This window comes from Mus musculus, chromosome 8 (genome assembly GCF_000001635.26).
Source record: "Mus musculus strain C57BL/6J chromosome 8, GRCm38.p6 C57BL/6J".
In the NCBI taxonomy this organism is placed as follows: domain Eukaryota; kingdom Metazoa; phylum Chordata; class Mammalia; order Rodentia; family Muridae; genus Mus; species Mus musculus.
The window spans coordinates 22,085,739-22,099,683 of NC_000074.6; the positions used below are offsets into that span (position 1 = coordinate 22,085,739).

The window sequence follows — 13,945 nt, forward strand, 5'->3', positions numbered from 1 at the left end:
CAGAGCACAGTTCCTGAAGGAACTCCATGGCAGGAACTGAGGCAGAAGCCATGGAAGAAGACTGCTTACTGGCTTGCTCCCAAGCTCACAGTCAGCTGCCTTTCTTAGACCCACCAAGGCCATCTGCCCAGGGATGTCACAGACCGTAATGGGTGTGGCCCTCCCACATCAGTCAAGAAAATGCCTCATAGACTTGCCTACAGGCCAACCTGATAGAGGCCATTCCTCGACTGAAGCCCCCTCTTCCCCAGGGGACTCTAGTTTCTGTCGAGTTGGCAGAAGACTAGCCAGCATAGAGACTGAAGGGTAGGATGTTCAAGCCACCGGAGCCACTGCCTGAGCTTCTTACAGACCCAACAGAGAAGGCAGAAACTCAGACAGCTTCCAAAGATGTTTGATGTTCATCGTTAATGTTAATTATCCAGTTTACCTAAAGGCTAAGGAAATCCATGAATAGAAAAATGACCCAGACATCATGTAAATCTCTCTCTCTCTCTCTCTTCTCTCTCTCTCTCTCTCTCTCTCTCTCTCTCTCTCTCTCTCTCTCCAACATGTTCCCCTTCTTTGTCACAGATTGGCTCAGAATTCAGGGCATTCTTACCTTTCTGCTCCAGCCCCCATGTCCTAGTAAGCGTCGCCATGCCCAGACCCTGAGTGCTGGGATCACAGGTATGCACTACCACACCAGGCTATGTCAGGGTCTGGCTTTGATCACATTGCAACTCAAAAAATATTTTTTTTAAGATTTATTTATTTTATGTATGTGAGCACACTTGTCCCTGTCTTCAGACACACCAGAAGAGGGCATCCAATCTCATTACGGATGGTCGTGAGCCACCATGTGGTTGCTGGGAATTGAACTCAGGGCCTCTGGAAGAGCAGTCAGTGCTCTTAACCGCTGAGTTATCTCTCTAGCCCCCCCCCAAAAAAAACCTCAAATTTTGAGACAGAATCTTTCACTGGTCCTGGAGCTAATAAGATCTTATTAAACTGGCTGGCCAATAGCTTTCAGGTGTCCTCTTGTCTACACACACACACACACATACACACACCAGCACAGGGCTTACAGAACCAATGCTGTCAGGCCCAGCTTTTTATGTGGGTGCTGGGACCTGAACTCAGAACTTTATGTTTGGGCAGCAGACACTCTATAGACTGAGCCGTAGTCCCAAGGCCCAAGTTCCCTTTGATCATTACCTATACAGGAAAGCCCAGGCATCACGAGCATTGCAAGCCCTGAAAGACTGGGGACTTCTCCCCATCTCCCCAGCCAGGCCTTATGTCAGCAGTGATGAGCATCTGGGACTGAGGACCTGTCCATGTCTGTACCCCCTTTTCTTTAATCATGGTACTTCAGGACAGGGATCAGGTTTCCTCTGTCTTTGCCTCTCTAGCACTGGCTACAAGGGGGAGATCCACAATTATGATGCTTGGTGAATGGAGTGGAGATGTTTCCCCGTGAGAATAAAGCAGAGTATTACAAGGAAGGGGAAACTGAGACAAGCCAGGTGTGCAAATGTTTATACAGCTAACCAGGGAGATGAGCAGGATTTGACTGGGCTGTAGAGGAAGAGAGGAAGTTCAAGGTCAGCTCAGACAACTTAAGGAGACCTTGTCTCAAAATTTAAAGAATAGATAAAAAAGGAGGACTGGCCTGGTATGATCAAACCAACCAATCTGCTATTTTCAGTCATTAGTACTTAAGATAAAAAAAAATTAAAATAAAGGCAATGTAATGGGGGAAGGCAGAGGAAAAAATAAAAGAAGGCACCAGAGAGACGGCTCAGCAGTTAAGATGGCTTATGGTTCCTCCAGAAGACACCAGTTCAGTTCCCGGCACCTGCATCAGGCAGCTCACAACCTCCTGCCATTGCAGTGCCAGGGGCTCTGCCACCTCTCCCCTCCAGCAGCCCCTTCATGCAAGCGGTGCACATAAACCCCATGCAGGCACACATATAAAAGCCAAGCAACCAATCGTTCGTTTTTAATTAAGGGAAGACCATTTATTAAGCACCCTTCATTTAGGCAGGTATATATCATATATACCTGTATATATCATACATCACTCCTGTTACTACAGTAACCCTGTGTGGCTACTGTTACGATTGTTCCCCACACCTCAAAAAGGAAAGGAACTTCGGAACATGAAAATAACTTGCAAAAGAAGAAATGTCTCTTGATCAAAAGCTCCAGGGCCAGCTAGGATTCACTGGCTCCAGAGCCCTGGGGGTTTTCTATGTCACCACAGGACTCAAGGGTGACAGACTCCGACCTAGCAGCAGAAGGCATGGAGGCAGCAGGAAAGTTCACAGGAATCCCTGAGGAGACACTGCCCTGGGTGTCTAGGAGGGGATGGCCTTGCCCTGAAGCAAAGGCCTCTGGGAAGGAGGAGGACACATGCTGAGGTTAAGGGACTTGTCATGATGCCCCGAGAGCTGTCCAGCAGTTAATGAGACAGACTCACCAGGATGACACTCCCGAAGATGCTGAAACTGCATGAGTGAGTAGGACTCCTGTCTTAGTCAGGGTTTCTATTCCTGCACAAACATAGTGGCTATGGATTCCAGAAGATTGAATCTCCGAGTTAAGGAACACACCTTTAATCTGGGCTACGCCTTTCATCTGGGGTTAAAGGTGTGGTGGAACACACCTTTAATCTGGGCTACACCTTCTGCTGGAGACAATATAAGGACATTGGAAGAAGGGAGTCTAGCTCTTGCTCTAGCTCTTGCTCCTGCTCCTTCGCCTGCTTGCTACGTGAGACTGAGTAACTGCTAGATCCTTGGACTTCCATTCACAGCTGCGACTGAACAATTGTTGGGAATTGAGCTGCCGACTGTAAGTCATCAATAAATTCCTTTATTATCTAGAGACTATCCATACGTTCTGTGACTCTAGAGAACCCTGACTAATACAACTCCCCAGTGTGTGCAACAAGAAGGAATGTTGGATGAAGGGTGAATGGGGTGGGGTGGGGGGAGCCAGGAGCCCAGTGGAGAGAGCTGGGGATGGATTGCCAATGAAAAGCTCCCTTTCCCTCCACCACTTTCAAGCGAGATGTACCTGCTTCTGGGCCACAGAGTTCTTCAAAGGCTCTGTCTGTATAGTCTTCATGTTCCTCCTTACATCTGTGCTCCTGAAACTTCGTGCCATCTTCAAAGCTTAAAGTAGCATTTAGTTTATCCACTGCCTAAAGAAATTTTACAATTATTCGCGAGAAAAAAGCCATATTGGGAGTTAAATGCATTAGCTTTGTGCCTTTTCGCAAATATTAATTTTCAAATGACATGGAGAGTAATATATATATATATAGCTATATATAGTTATATATATATACACACACACACACACACACACATATATATATATATATATATATATAGTTTTAAAGGTGAAATTATTTTGACTGAGACAGAAACACCAATGTTTTCATTTCTTCTTGAAAAATGGCAGCCAGCCCTGAACACAGAACAACTCAATTTTCTCAGGCTTTCTATCAGATCACACTACTCAGTTCAGGATTTTCTTATCCATGTCCTGCTTTCAGGATCTTCTTTTTCAAATATGTATTTACTTTTGTTTTATGTGTATGAATGTTTTGCTACATGTATGTCTATGTACCACTTGTGTGTATGGTGCCCAAGATGGCCAGCAGAGGGTGTTGGATCCCCTGGAACTGGTATTACAGATGACTATGGGATGTCATGTGACCTGGGAATCAAACACGCCAGGTCCTCTGGAAGAGCAACCATTGCTTTTCACCACCGGGGCATCGCTCCAGAGTCCTTTATTTTCTTCGTAAGCTGGGGCATCACTCTGCTGTTCATGGTGTTCTAGAATTCCTGGACCCACACAGTCATCTCAAGTTGGCCTCCCCACTAGTGGACAGCATAGTCACCAACCACACTGAACCTCACAACCAAGCGGTTAGGTCCTACAATTGCTCCTCATGCTCCACCACCAGCAGGAAAATGGTCACCTCGGTTTCAGCTGTAGTAAGCACAGGCTAAGACAGGAGGAACACCTAGCAGCTAAAGTTGTGTGGAGTCCCTTTTCTCATGCCAGCGCGTCACATCATGGAAACCATGTGACATGGACCTCCCCAGACCTAGTCTACTCAGCTATGGGACCATCAGAAACACTAACATCCACCATCTTGGAGTCATCTTGTAGCAAAATGTTTGTAAAAGTACAATGCCATAGAAATTGGTAGGACTCATCTCTGAGTGTTATACAGTTAATGTGTTGTGCCATCGGCCTGCATTTCCAGCTCCCAAAAGATGACAGAGAACGTGAGAGGACTGTGGATACCTCAGTGGCTGAGTATATGTGTATATATGTGTGTGTTATATAATATGTGTAATATATATTATAGCATATGTTATAACATATAGCATATGTTATATATATATTACATGTTATATATCATATATAATAGCAGATAAAGTCTTATCTCTAGCAACAAACACACACAAAATAAATGTTGAGTGTGATTATTTATAGATTTTTTCTGCATGAGATTTACCCACACACTTCTGAAAAGTAATAAGAACTAATTAAGGCCTAAAATAAGCCTACACTTACAGGTTACTCAATGGTTTTTAAGTCAGCATATTAATATTATCAGGAAAATAGCTCGTTTAAGGATATTCTCATTACAGCCAGTGCAGCAATGTCATGAACTTGAAGACCAGCTCACATTGTCATATCTGATCAAGGTGGCAAGTACATAATGACATACCTCATTCTCCTGGACGGTGTCTTCCTCTGAAATACACTTGTCTAGGCTGATTTCAAACTTTACCACTCTCTAGAATAAGCAAGAAAAAAAGGCTTAGCTTAACAGTTCAATAAAACCTTCAAATTCCAATCCCTGAGGCCAGTTCGTGTTGACACCATCCACACTGAAGGTCGTTAGTGTATTACCGTACAGTAGGGCTACTCCATATGACAGTGGGATTGGGAAATCACACAGACAACCTGGATTGTACAGCACACAGTGGGGCTACTCCATACGACAGTGGGAGCAGGCAATCACATTGACAACCTGGAGAGTAAAGCCTGAACCCCAATCATCTTTCTAACCTGTAAGCAAAAGGTGGGAATGTTTAGACCCTAACTTTATAGCACTGCCTTTGAATTTTACTCGTTCATGTTCTGAAGCCTAACTTGTTTCAAGTCTCTCTCGATATTCTAAAAGTTTAAGAGAAAAACATAATTCCATCTCCTCGTATTAATTATATACTCATGTCTAAATTCATATTAGTGTATATTTCTATAACTTGATTTCTACATTGAATCTGATGAAACACTTTAGAATAAAAACATTTTTTTCCCAGAAAAGTTCATTGTAATTCATGAAAAAGGCAGGTACAATATCCATTGGACTAAAATAGTCATGTATTAAACAGTGGCATTTTCATGAACAAAAACTGTATAACGTGACAAAATGCTCATTGCTCCGTTGCAGTTTAACCCAATCCGATTCAAGAGCATGGTTTTCTTTTGGAGTACTGGAGATCAATCAGATTAGGGTTTTATACATGTTAGGTGAGTACTTCACCACTAGTCCCATCTCTGCCTTAGAGCGTAACTGTGACAACAGGATGTCTGTGTGTGTGTGTGTGTGTATGTGTGTGTGTGTGTGTATGTCAGGGTGTTTCCTGGTGGAAGCCTGTAGTGTGGATGCTTTTCATGCAGGGGTGGCCAGACTAGACTGTGACACTGGATGTGGGCCCTGGGCTAGACTTCAGACAAGGCTGGGGAATTATAATTCTACAAATTCTTTCTGAGCCATCTCTGCCCTCTGTGGCCCACACGCCTACAAAATGAAGAACGCAGTAGGCATGGCCCAAAGGACCCGGTTGGCATAGAGCTTACACTGTCTTGGAGTAGGCTAAGTAACACATGAGTTTGCAAATTAACGACATGATTGCAAGCAAGTCTTACACGCACAGGGAACATAAACCAGGAATGCTGGCAAGATGGCTCAGCAGGCAAAAGCACTTGCCGTGAATGCTTAGTGACCGAGGACCCCTGGTGGAAGGAGACAATAAATTTCCAACAGCGGTTCTCTGACCTCCACGTATGCCTGTAGTTCATGCACACCTGTACTAATTACATACATGTATCACACACACACACACACACACACACACACACATCAATCAATCAATCAGTCAATCAATCAATTTTTTTAAAGGAAATAGGTGTTAGTGGTAGTGGTATGTGTCTGTGATCCAAGTTTCCCAGGGCAGAGCCAGGAGTATCTGGAGGTGAAGGCCATCTTTATCAAAATGAAATCCTATCTCAAAGCTGAAGAGCAAGTAGGGTAACAGGGTGGGAAACGATCAGGAGGGGAACGTAAAACATGAAAAGTTACTTGGCAGCCGGGCATGGTGGCACACGCCTTTAATACCAACACTTGGGAGGCAGAGGCAGGCGGATTTCTGAGTTCGAGGCCAGCTTGGTCTACAAAGTGAGTTCCAGGACATCCAGGGCTATACAGAGAAACCCTGTCTCAAAAAAACAAAAAACAAAAAACAAAAGAAAGAAAGAAAGAAAGAAAGGAAGGAAGGAAGGAAAGAAGGAAGGAAGGAAGGAAGGAAGGAAGGAAGGGAGGGAGGGAGGGAGGGAAGGAAGGAAGAAAAGTTACTTAGCATTCGATTTGGGGCCTGGATATTGAATCTCAGCACAAGAGAGTCCAAGGAAAACACTTTCCATGCAGTGGGAATAGCAGGGTTGGGTCCCTAGAGTGGCTGTGTGATCCTCAGATCTGTAGCTGAATTTGTTCAGGATAGAGCTTTTCATTGTCCCTATCCCTCACAAGAAGTGGGTTTCCAGACTCCAGCTTCCAGTGGGAAGAAAGTACCAGGGACCATATTGACTCGTCTGCTTAAAACAACCGCAACCACATTCAACATCAGACACAAGCAGCAACCAGTGAGATGAACCCAGCAACTCCCCTTGCCTATGCTCCAGACAGTTTGCTGGTCTGGGAAACTGTTGTATCGATGAGACAGGCTGAGAACATGGGGTTTACCAAGGTTGCTAGAGTTTGAAGGACAGAGTCCCAATGAGAAGAGAGCCCTGGCACAAGAGAAACAGAGCTCACATCATGTTGGTGGGAATGTAACGGCCCCTTTGCTAGCAAACATAGCAGTTTCTTAACCAACTAAATATATAGCTCAGGTGATAGCTCAGTTGGCAAAGGGTTGCCTTGAGAGCACTGAAGACAGTTTGATGCACTGGAAGTATTTACAAATAGCTGGGCAAGGTGGCACACAATTATAATCCCGGTACTGGGAAGGCACAGACAGATTCCTGGGACTCACAAGTCTAGCAAACTTGGCCAGACCCAGCGCAGTGAAAGACCTCACCACCACCCCCCAAAAAAACAAACAAAACAACAACAACAACAACAAAAACAAGGTCTATGACTCCTAAGGAACAACACTTGAGGTTGACTTCTGCCTTCCACATACATGCACACACACACACACACACATGCCTGTGGACCCACACATGTGCATACATACCAGTCAGGCATGATGGTAAATGGAATTCCAGCTACTCAAGAGGATAAGGCAAGATGATCATGAGTTATTCAGGAAGAAGTATAGTGATATGTATGGTAAAGCCTTCATGCCTGGCTTTAAGTGGAATTTATAGTGAAGCCTTTACGTCCGGCTTTAAGTGAAATGTCTCAGCAAAGCCTTTGCTATGGTTGGGTCAATCAGCAGAGGCTGAGAAATTGTTTTGAGACTGTTTGAACCTTGAAGAACTGTTGTCTCTCTAGAGAATCTACACTGAGTGCTGTGTGAGAACCTGCAGCTGTACCAACCTCCATCCTAAGACACTCTGGGCAAACCTGGATAGCTAGCCTAGCTTAAATTGCTCAGCTGTAGGGTTAGTTGTAGACCCTGTCCCAAGAGAACAGTACTGCGTCTGTACCCTGACATACAAGAGAGCGCCCTTGATAACATACACTGCCCATGATGGGCCCAGCTGTTTGCAATAACCAAAAGCTGGGAACTATCTAAATATCCATCTATTGTTGAGTTGACAATAAACTTTGCTATGTCTATATAGGGGAATACATTCAGCAGTGACAAGGGGTAATAAACAATACAAGCACCATAGGTGAGACTCAACCCTATTAAGTACAATGATGCTTCCTGTTGCATGAAAGAAGCCAGCAGAGTGAACACTAAGGGTGGATTGCAATTATATGCTGCGCTCACATCTGCAAAATGCAAACTAATTCATTGTCACAGAAAGCGCATGAGCAATTGCCTAGAGGATGATGTGGGAGGGAGAATGCTAGAAACAGAAGAGGGGAACTGATGAAAGAGCATCTGAGAGTTTGAAAAGGTCCCCACGTGACTGCATGCTACAGCAGGAGGTCAGACCTGCCCCTGAGCCCCTCACTCAGAAGCTCACAAGCCTCTGGCATAGCTATCTCTACCTGCTTGGAGACTTCTTCCTCAGGTGCATCAGGGCGGGAGGACAGGTTACTCCTCTTAACCAAATAGGTTCTATGACTGAGGTTTGCACTCTCCTATAATACAGATTACACACAGTCAGTGAGATCAGCTCTGAAGCTTCTTACTGTAGTGAGAGTTTGGAATTTCCGTTTCATTTAATATTATCAGAACGTGTTTTCATTTTAATCCCAGGTGTATGGATATGGGGCTGCTTCTGATGGCCTGTGGCAGCTGATCATGACTCGCTTCCTGCTCTAGCAGAGGCGTGCTTTTGTCAGCTGAAGATAGTTTCTGCAATTGTATGACGTTTGGAATTCCAGGAACGTTTCCCAGGGTATGTAAACGTGCAGGCCCCATGGGCACAATTGCTGGTTGCACTTGGGGGCAGGGAGCATTAGTTGTAGTTGTTAATAGTTATATTCAAAGAAGAAAGAAATTAGATTCAGGGATCTCTCTCTCTCTCTCCCTCTTTCCCTCCCTCCCTCTCCCCTCCCTCCATGTTGTGTCCATGGCTCTGTGTGTATTTGCATGTGTCCATGTATGTATGAATGCACGCGTGTATGCTTGTGTGTATGTATTCATTGTGCATGGGTGTGTGGATGAGTGTAGATGTGTGTGTACATCCACGTGAGCATATGTACATGTGGGTAAGGATTGCATTGCACACAGGGCCTTGTATATGCTAAGCATAAACACTTATATTAGGCTCATTGCTTTTTTAAAAAAATATATTTATCTAATGTATATGAGTACACTGTAGCTGTCTTCAGACACACCAGAAGAGGGCATCAGATTCTATACAGATGGTTGAAGGCCTCCATATGATTGCTAGGAATTAATTGAACTCAGGACCTCTGGAAGAGCAGTCAGTGCTCTTAACCTCTGAGCCAGCTCTCCAGCCCAAGCTCATTGCTTTTAATATCTAGTCATTTCATCATGTCTAAATTGACAGAGCAATGTTCACTGTAGTAAGGTGAGCTTACCTTCAGCTCTCTCCCCATTTTCTTTTTAATTTCCTTCATGTCGTTGTGGTACTGTTGGCGGATTTCTTCCAGCTGTTTCCAATATTCCTGAAAAGCAAAGGCAACCTCAAACTTGAAAATAATCTCTACATAACCTAAAATTTTAGAAACATGTAATATAAGTAATCATTAGAAAATAAGGTGTTTCTAAATGTAATGATATACTCATTTTGGCTGTGGTATTTCATAGCCTGGGAGGCTATGGAGCACTATATGGGACACTGTATAGAACACTGTATGGGACACTGTATGGAACAGAGATCTTTGTTTTTTACAGTTCCAAATCATGTGCAGCTACTCTGCATATTCCATTTCTGTATTAATTGAATGTGTAGCTCCTCAAAATATATGTTAAAGCTGGGGTGCACGCCTTTAGTCCTAACTACATGGAAGGGTGAAATAGGAAAATCAAGTACTTAAGTTCAAGAGTTCAAGACTAGCCTGGGGTAAACATGCAGACTTCACTCATCACCATCACCATCAATCTCCATCACCATCACTGTCACCTACACTGGAGTGCTACTACCCAGCACCTCAGAATGTGACTTTTGATCATAGGATCTTTGCAGATAGCTTTAGGTAAAATGAAGTCATGCTGGAGTAGAGTCGCTCCTCAATCAATATGAGTAGACTCCTTTTTGAGAAAATGAGTACCACCCACTCCCACCCACTAGGGACTTAGCTGCTTGGTGTGGACCCAGGGTCCCTCTAGTTCCTCTTGCAAACACCTTTCAGCCTTTCATTCTACCATCTCCAGTCCTTTGTGACTTTTCCTATTCACAGAACCTCTTTCCACTAGGAACCCAAGGCTGCTTGCTAGGCTGGGACTTGGGTAGGGGCTTCCTCTTCCTTCCTATGCTCCATTACAGTCTCTCCAGACTGAATGGGACGTGGCCTCTTAGTGCAAACCCAGGCTCTTCCCCCTTCTCTTTCCCACAGCTTCTCTAAGCCTTTCCTTCTAGCCCATCTCTACTCCTCTGTGACCCCATGCCGACTAGCAGCTCTCTACAAGAGAAAGCCCACAGCCACCACACTCAGCTAGGACTCAGACTGGACAACAGCAACCAAAGAACTGAACACCCACTCAAGAAAAACTAGACTAGAAATCTATACTGAAAAGCCCCTTACACATCGTAACTCCAGATGCCTAGATCTCAGCACAAACTCACGAAGACAATATTTCTTCTCTAGAAGCCAGCATTCCTACTGTGTTCATGCTTTGGGCACATGACTACACACATTGGTTCTCCCTGTCAGCCTCCAAACACAAGATACAATATTACTACTATTTTATGTTCTTGTTTCACTATGATAGAACTGATAAGAATCACCCTAATTAATGATGGGCAGTCACTCTATCGGAAGCTTGTGAACTCGGCTCTGTGTGTCCATAGGGATGCTGCTGGCATATGGCAGGAAAGGCTGCAATCTGACGGACAGTGACATATGTAAAATGGCAGAAAGAACTGGACATTTTTCAACCTGGTCCTTCATTTTGTTCTTCCTGTATTGAAGCTCCTGGAATTTAGTCTCCTCCCAATGACTTTGTAGCTTTTCTCCCTCGTTTGGATGTGGTTCCACAGAAGATGGACGAAGACCCTGTTTATTCAATGAAATAATTTATGAGGAATACTCGCATATTCTGCCTTAACCCGGACTATTTACTTGAGATGAGAAATATTCCACCAAGTAATCTGCATGGGAGACTTTCTGGTGTTTAGCAGAATTTTCTTAATTGAAACATCAAAGATTAAAACGGCATTTTAAAGCAGAGTCACTGGTGTTGTTTATAAGCCATAGTTACCTCGTGCTCTCACCTGTGCCATTTGCTGAACTGGGCAGTTGTAGCTGTAGATTACATTCTGCTGGGGTTCAGCAGCCCCAGGGCATGATAAAGAGAATGGGACTTAAACTTTTGAACAATTCAAAATAAAAGCAATATAAGCCAAGTCTGAGTGGCCCATGTCTGAACTCCCCCAACCATGAGGCTGAGGCAGGAGGATCAGCAAGAGCTTTAGGTCAGCTTGCTATACATAATGAATTCCAGGTGAGTCCTGGACTAAACGAAGAGCTTCTGTCTATAAGTAAGAAGTAAAGTACATGCTGGGTGGCCTCGAGTCCACAGCAGAATGAACTTGGACCCATAAATGTCTGGGAACAGAGAAGCCGTTAGGAAAGCCCTGAGCTCCCATGGGCAGAGCCTTACTCACCAATTGTCTTTCCACTTTTAACTTATATTGCTGAGCTTCAAATTTCCTCTGAAGGTAGGCAGCAGACCTGAGAAATAAGAATGTTCTGCTTAAACGTAAAGCTAGCTCCTCTTCCTACTTTCTCCTTTCATTGTCTCCTCCCCCTCCTCCTTCTTCTCCTCTGCCTCTTCCTCTTCTTCCTTCTCCTCTGCCTCCTCCTCCTCTCTACCTCCCCCTCCTCCTCCTCTTGTCTTTTATGGTGCTGGGGATTGGCACATGCTCTAATGCTCAGCTCCAATACTCCCAGGCCCTAAGTAACCCTTTCACTAATCATCTCAGGCACCAATTCCGTGGGTGGATTTTCACCTTAGTGATAGAACTCATACTTCATCTGTTCTTTGAAGTGCAAAGTTACAGAATACAACTTCAGGAAAGAGAAGCTTTGGAATCAAGAGAACAATTTTTAAATAAAATATTTTTTTACATTTTTATTTATTGATAATCTCCCTCTTTGCTCACTAAAACACTGTAGGGTCACAGAAAGCAAGTGATGATGCAAACTCACTTGGTTCTTTTTTGTTTGTTTGGGTTTTTTGTTTATTTGCTTCTTCTTTTTTTTATTAGATATTTTCTTTATTTACATTTCAAATGTTATCCCCTTTCCCAGTTTTCCTTCCAAAACCCCTTTATCCCATCCCCTCTAGAAAAAGCAAGAAAGTAATCCTTCAACAAACCTAAAAGAAGATAGCTGCAAGAACAGAATTCCAACTCTAACAACAAAAATAACAGGAAGCAACAATACTTTTCCTTAATATATCTTAATATCAATGGACTCAACTCCCCAGTAAAAAGACATAGACTGGGCTGGAGAGATGGCTCAGTGGTTAAGAGCACTGACTGCTCTTCCAGAGGACCTGAGTTCAATTCCCAGCAACCACATGGTGGCTCACAACCATCTGTAATGGGATCCGATGCCCTCTTCTGATGTGTCTATCTGATGACAGCTACAGTGTACTCATATACATAAATAAACTTAAAGAAAAAGATGGATACAGGAAGGACCACAATGAACCTGGGGTCACTATGTAATTACTGAGGAATTAAAAAAAAAGAGAGAGACATAGACTAACAGACTGACTACATAATATAAAAAAAAATTTTAAGAAAGAAAATGAGCCTGGCCTGACCCGGGACAAAAGCCCCTTCCGCTCCACTCGAGCCCAGGGCTTCCTGGTCAGCGGAGTTGCCTGACACCCGCAAGGGCCCACACAGGATTCCCCACGGGATCCTAAGACCTCTGGTGAGTGGAACACAGTGCCGGCCCCAATCCAATCACGCGGAACCTGAGACTGCGGTACATAGGGAAGCAGACTGCCCGGGCCTGACCCGGGACAAAAGCCCCTTCCGCTCCACTCGAGCCCAGGGCTTCCTGGCCAGCGGAGTCGCCTGACACCCGCAAGGGCCCACACAGGATTCCCCACGGGATCCTAAGACCTCTAGTGAGTGGAACACAACTTCTGCCAGGAGTCTGGTTCGAACACCAGATATCTGGGTACCTTCCCTGCAAGAAGAGAGCTTTCCTGCAGAGAATACTCTACCCACTGAAACCAAGGAGAGTGCTACCCTCCCAGGTCTGCTTATAGAGGCTAACAGAGTCACCTGAAGTACAAGCTCTTAACAGAGACAACTATAACAGCTAGCTTCAGAGATTACCAGATGGCGAAAGGCAAACGTAAGAATCCTACTAACAGAAATCAAGACCACTCACCATCGTCAGAACGCAGCACTCCCACCCCACCTAGTCCTGGGCACCCCAACACAACCGAAAATCTAGACCCAGACTTAAAAACATTTTTCATGATGATGATAGAGGACATCAAGAAGGACTTTCATAAGTCACTTAAAGAATTACAGGAGAGCACTGCTAAAGAGTTACAGGCCCTTAAAGAAAAGCAGGAAAACACAGCCAAACAGGTAGAAGTCCTTAAAGAAAAACAGGAAAACACATCCAAACAAGTAATGGAAATGAACAAAACCATACTAGAACTAAAAAGGGAAGTAGACACAGTAAAGAAAACCCAAAGCGAGGCAACGCTGGAGATAGAAACCCTAGGAAAGAGATCTGGAACCATAGATGCGAGCATCAGCAACAGAATACAAGAAATGGAAGAGAGAATCTCAGGTGCAGAAGATTCCATAGAGAACATCGACACAACAGTCAAAGAAAATACAAAATGCAAAAGGATCC

At 44.2% G+C, this 13,945-nt stretch overlaps 1 protein-coding gene across 16 annotated transcripts in view; it reads right to left on the bottom strand.

Moving 5' to 3' along the window:
* The window catches only part of Nek5 (NIMA (never in mitosis gene a)-related expressed kinase 5), a 51,804-nt gene that overhangs the window by 12,124 nt on the left and 25,735 nt on the right, over nucleotides 1-13,945 (bottom strand). For 11 of the 16 annotated variants that reach the window (XR_003947309.1, XM_011242145.2, XM_006509155.4 and 8 more), the window contains 6 exons: nucleotides 11,719-11,785; nucleotides 10,991-11,107; nucleotides 9,470-9,556; nucleotides 8,468-8,560; nucleotides 4,742-4,810; nucleotides 3,064-3,190 (listed from right to left, as the gene is read on the bottom strand). Coding sequence is in view for 14 of the 16 variants with exons in the window: in XM_011242145.2 (XP_011240447.1) it covers nucleotides 3,064-3,190; nucleotides 4,742-4,810; nucleotides 8,468-8,560; nucleotides 9,470-9,556; nucleotides 10,991-11,107; nucleotides 11,719-11,785 (560 nt within the window). In the remaining 2 variants the exon portion in view is untranslated. The remainder of the gene's footprint in view (nucleotides 1-3,063; nucleotides 3,191-4,741; nucleotides 4,811-8,467; nucleotides 8,561-9,469; nucleotides 9,557-10,990; nucleotides 11,108-11,718; nucleotides 11,786-13,945) is intronic. The other 5 variants (XR_003947310.1, NM_001347318.2, NM_177898.5 and 2 more) reach the window with 1 other exon arrangement.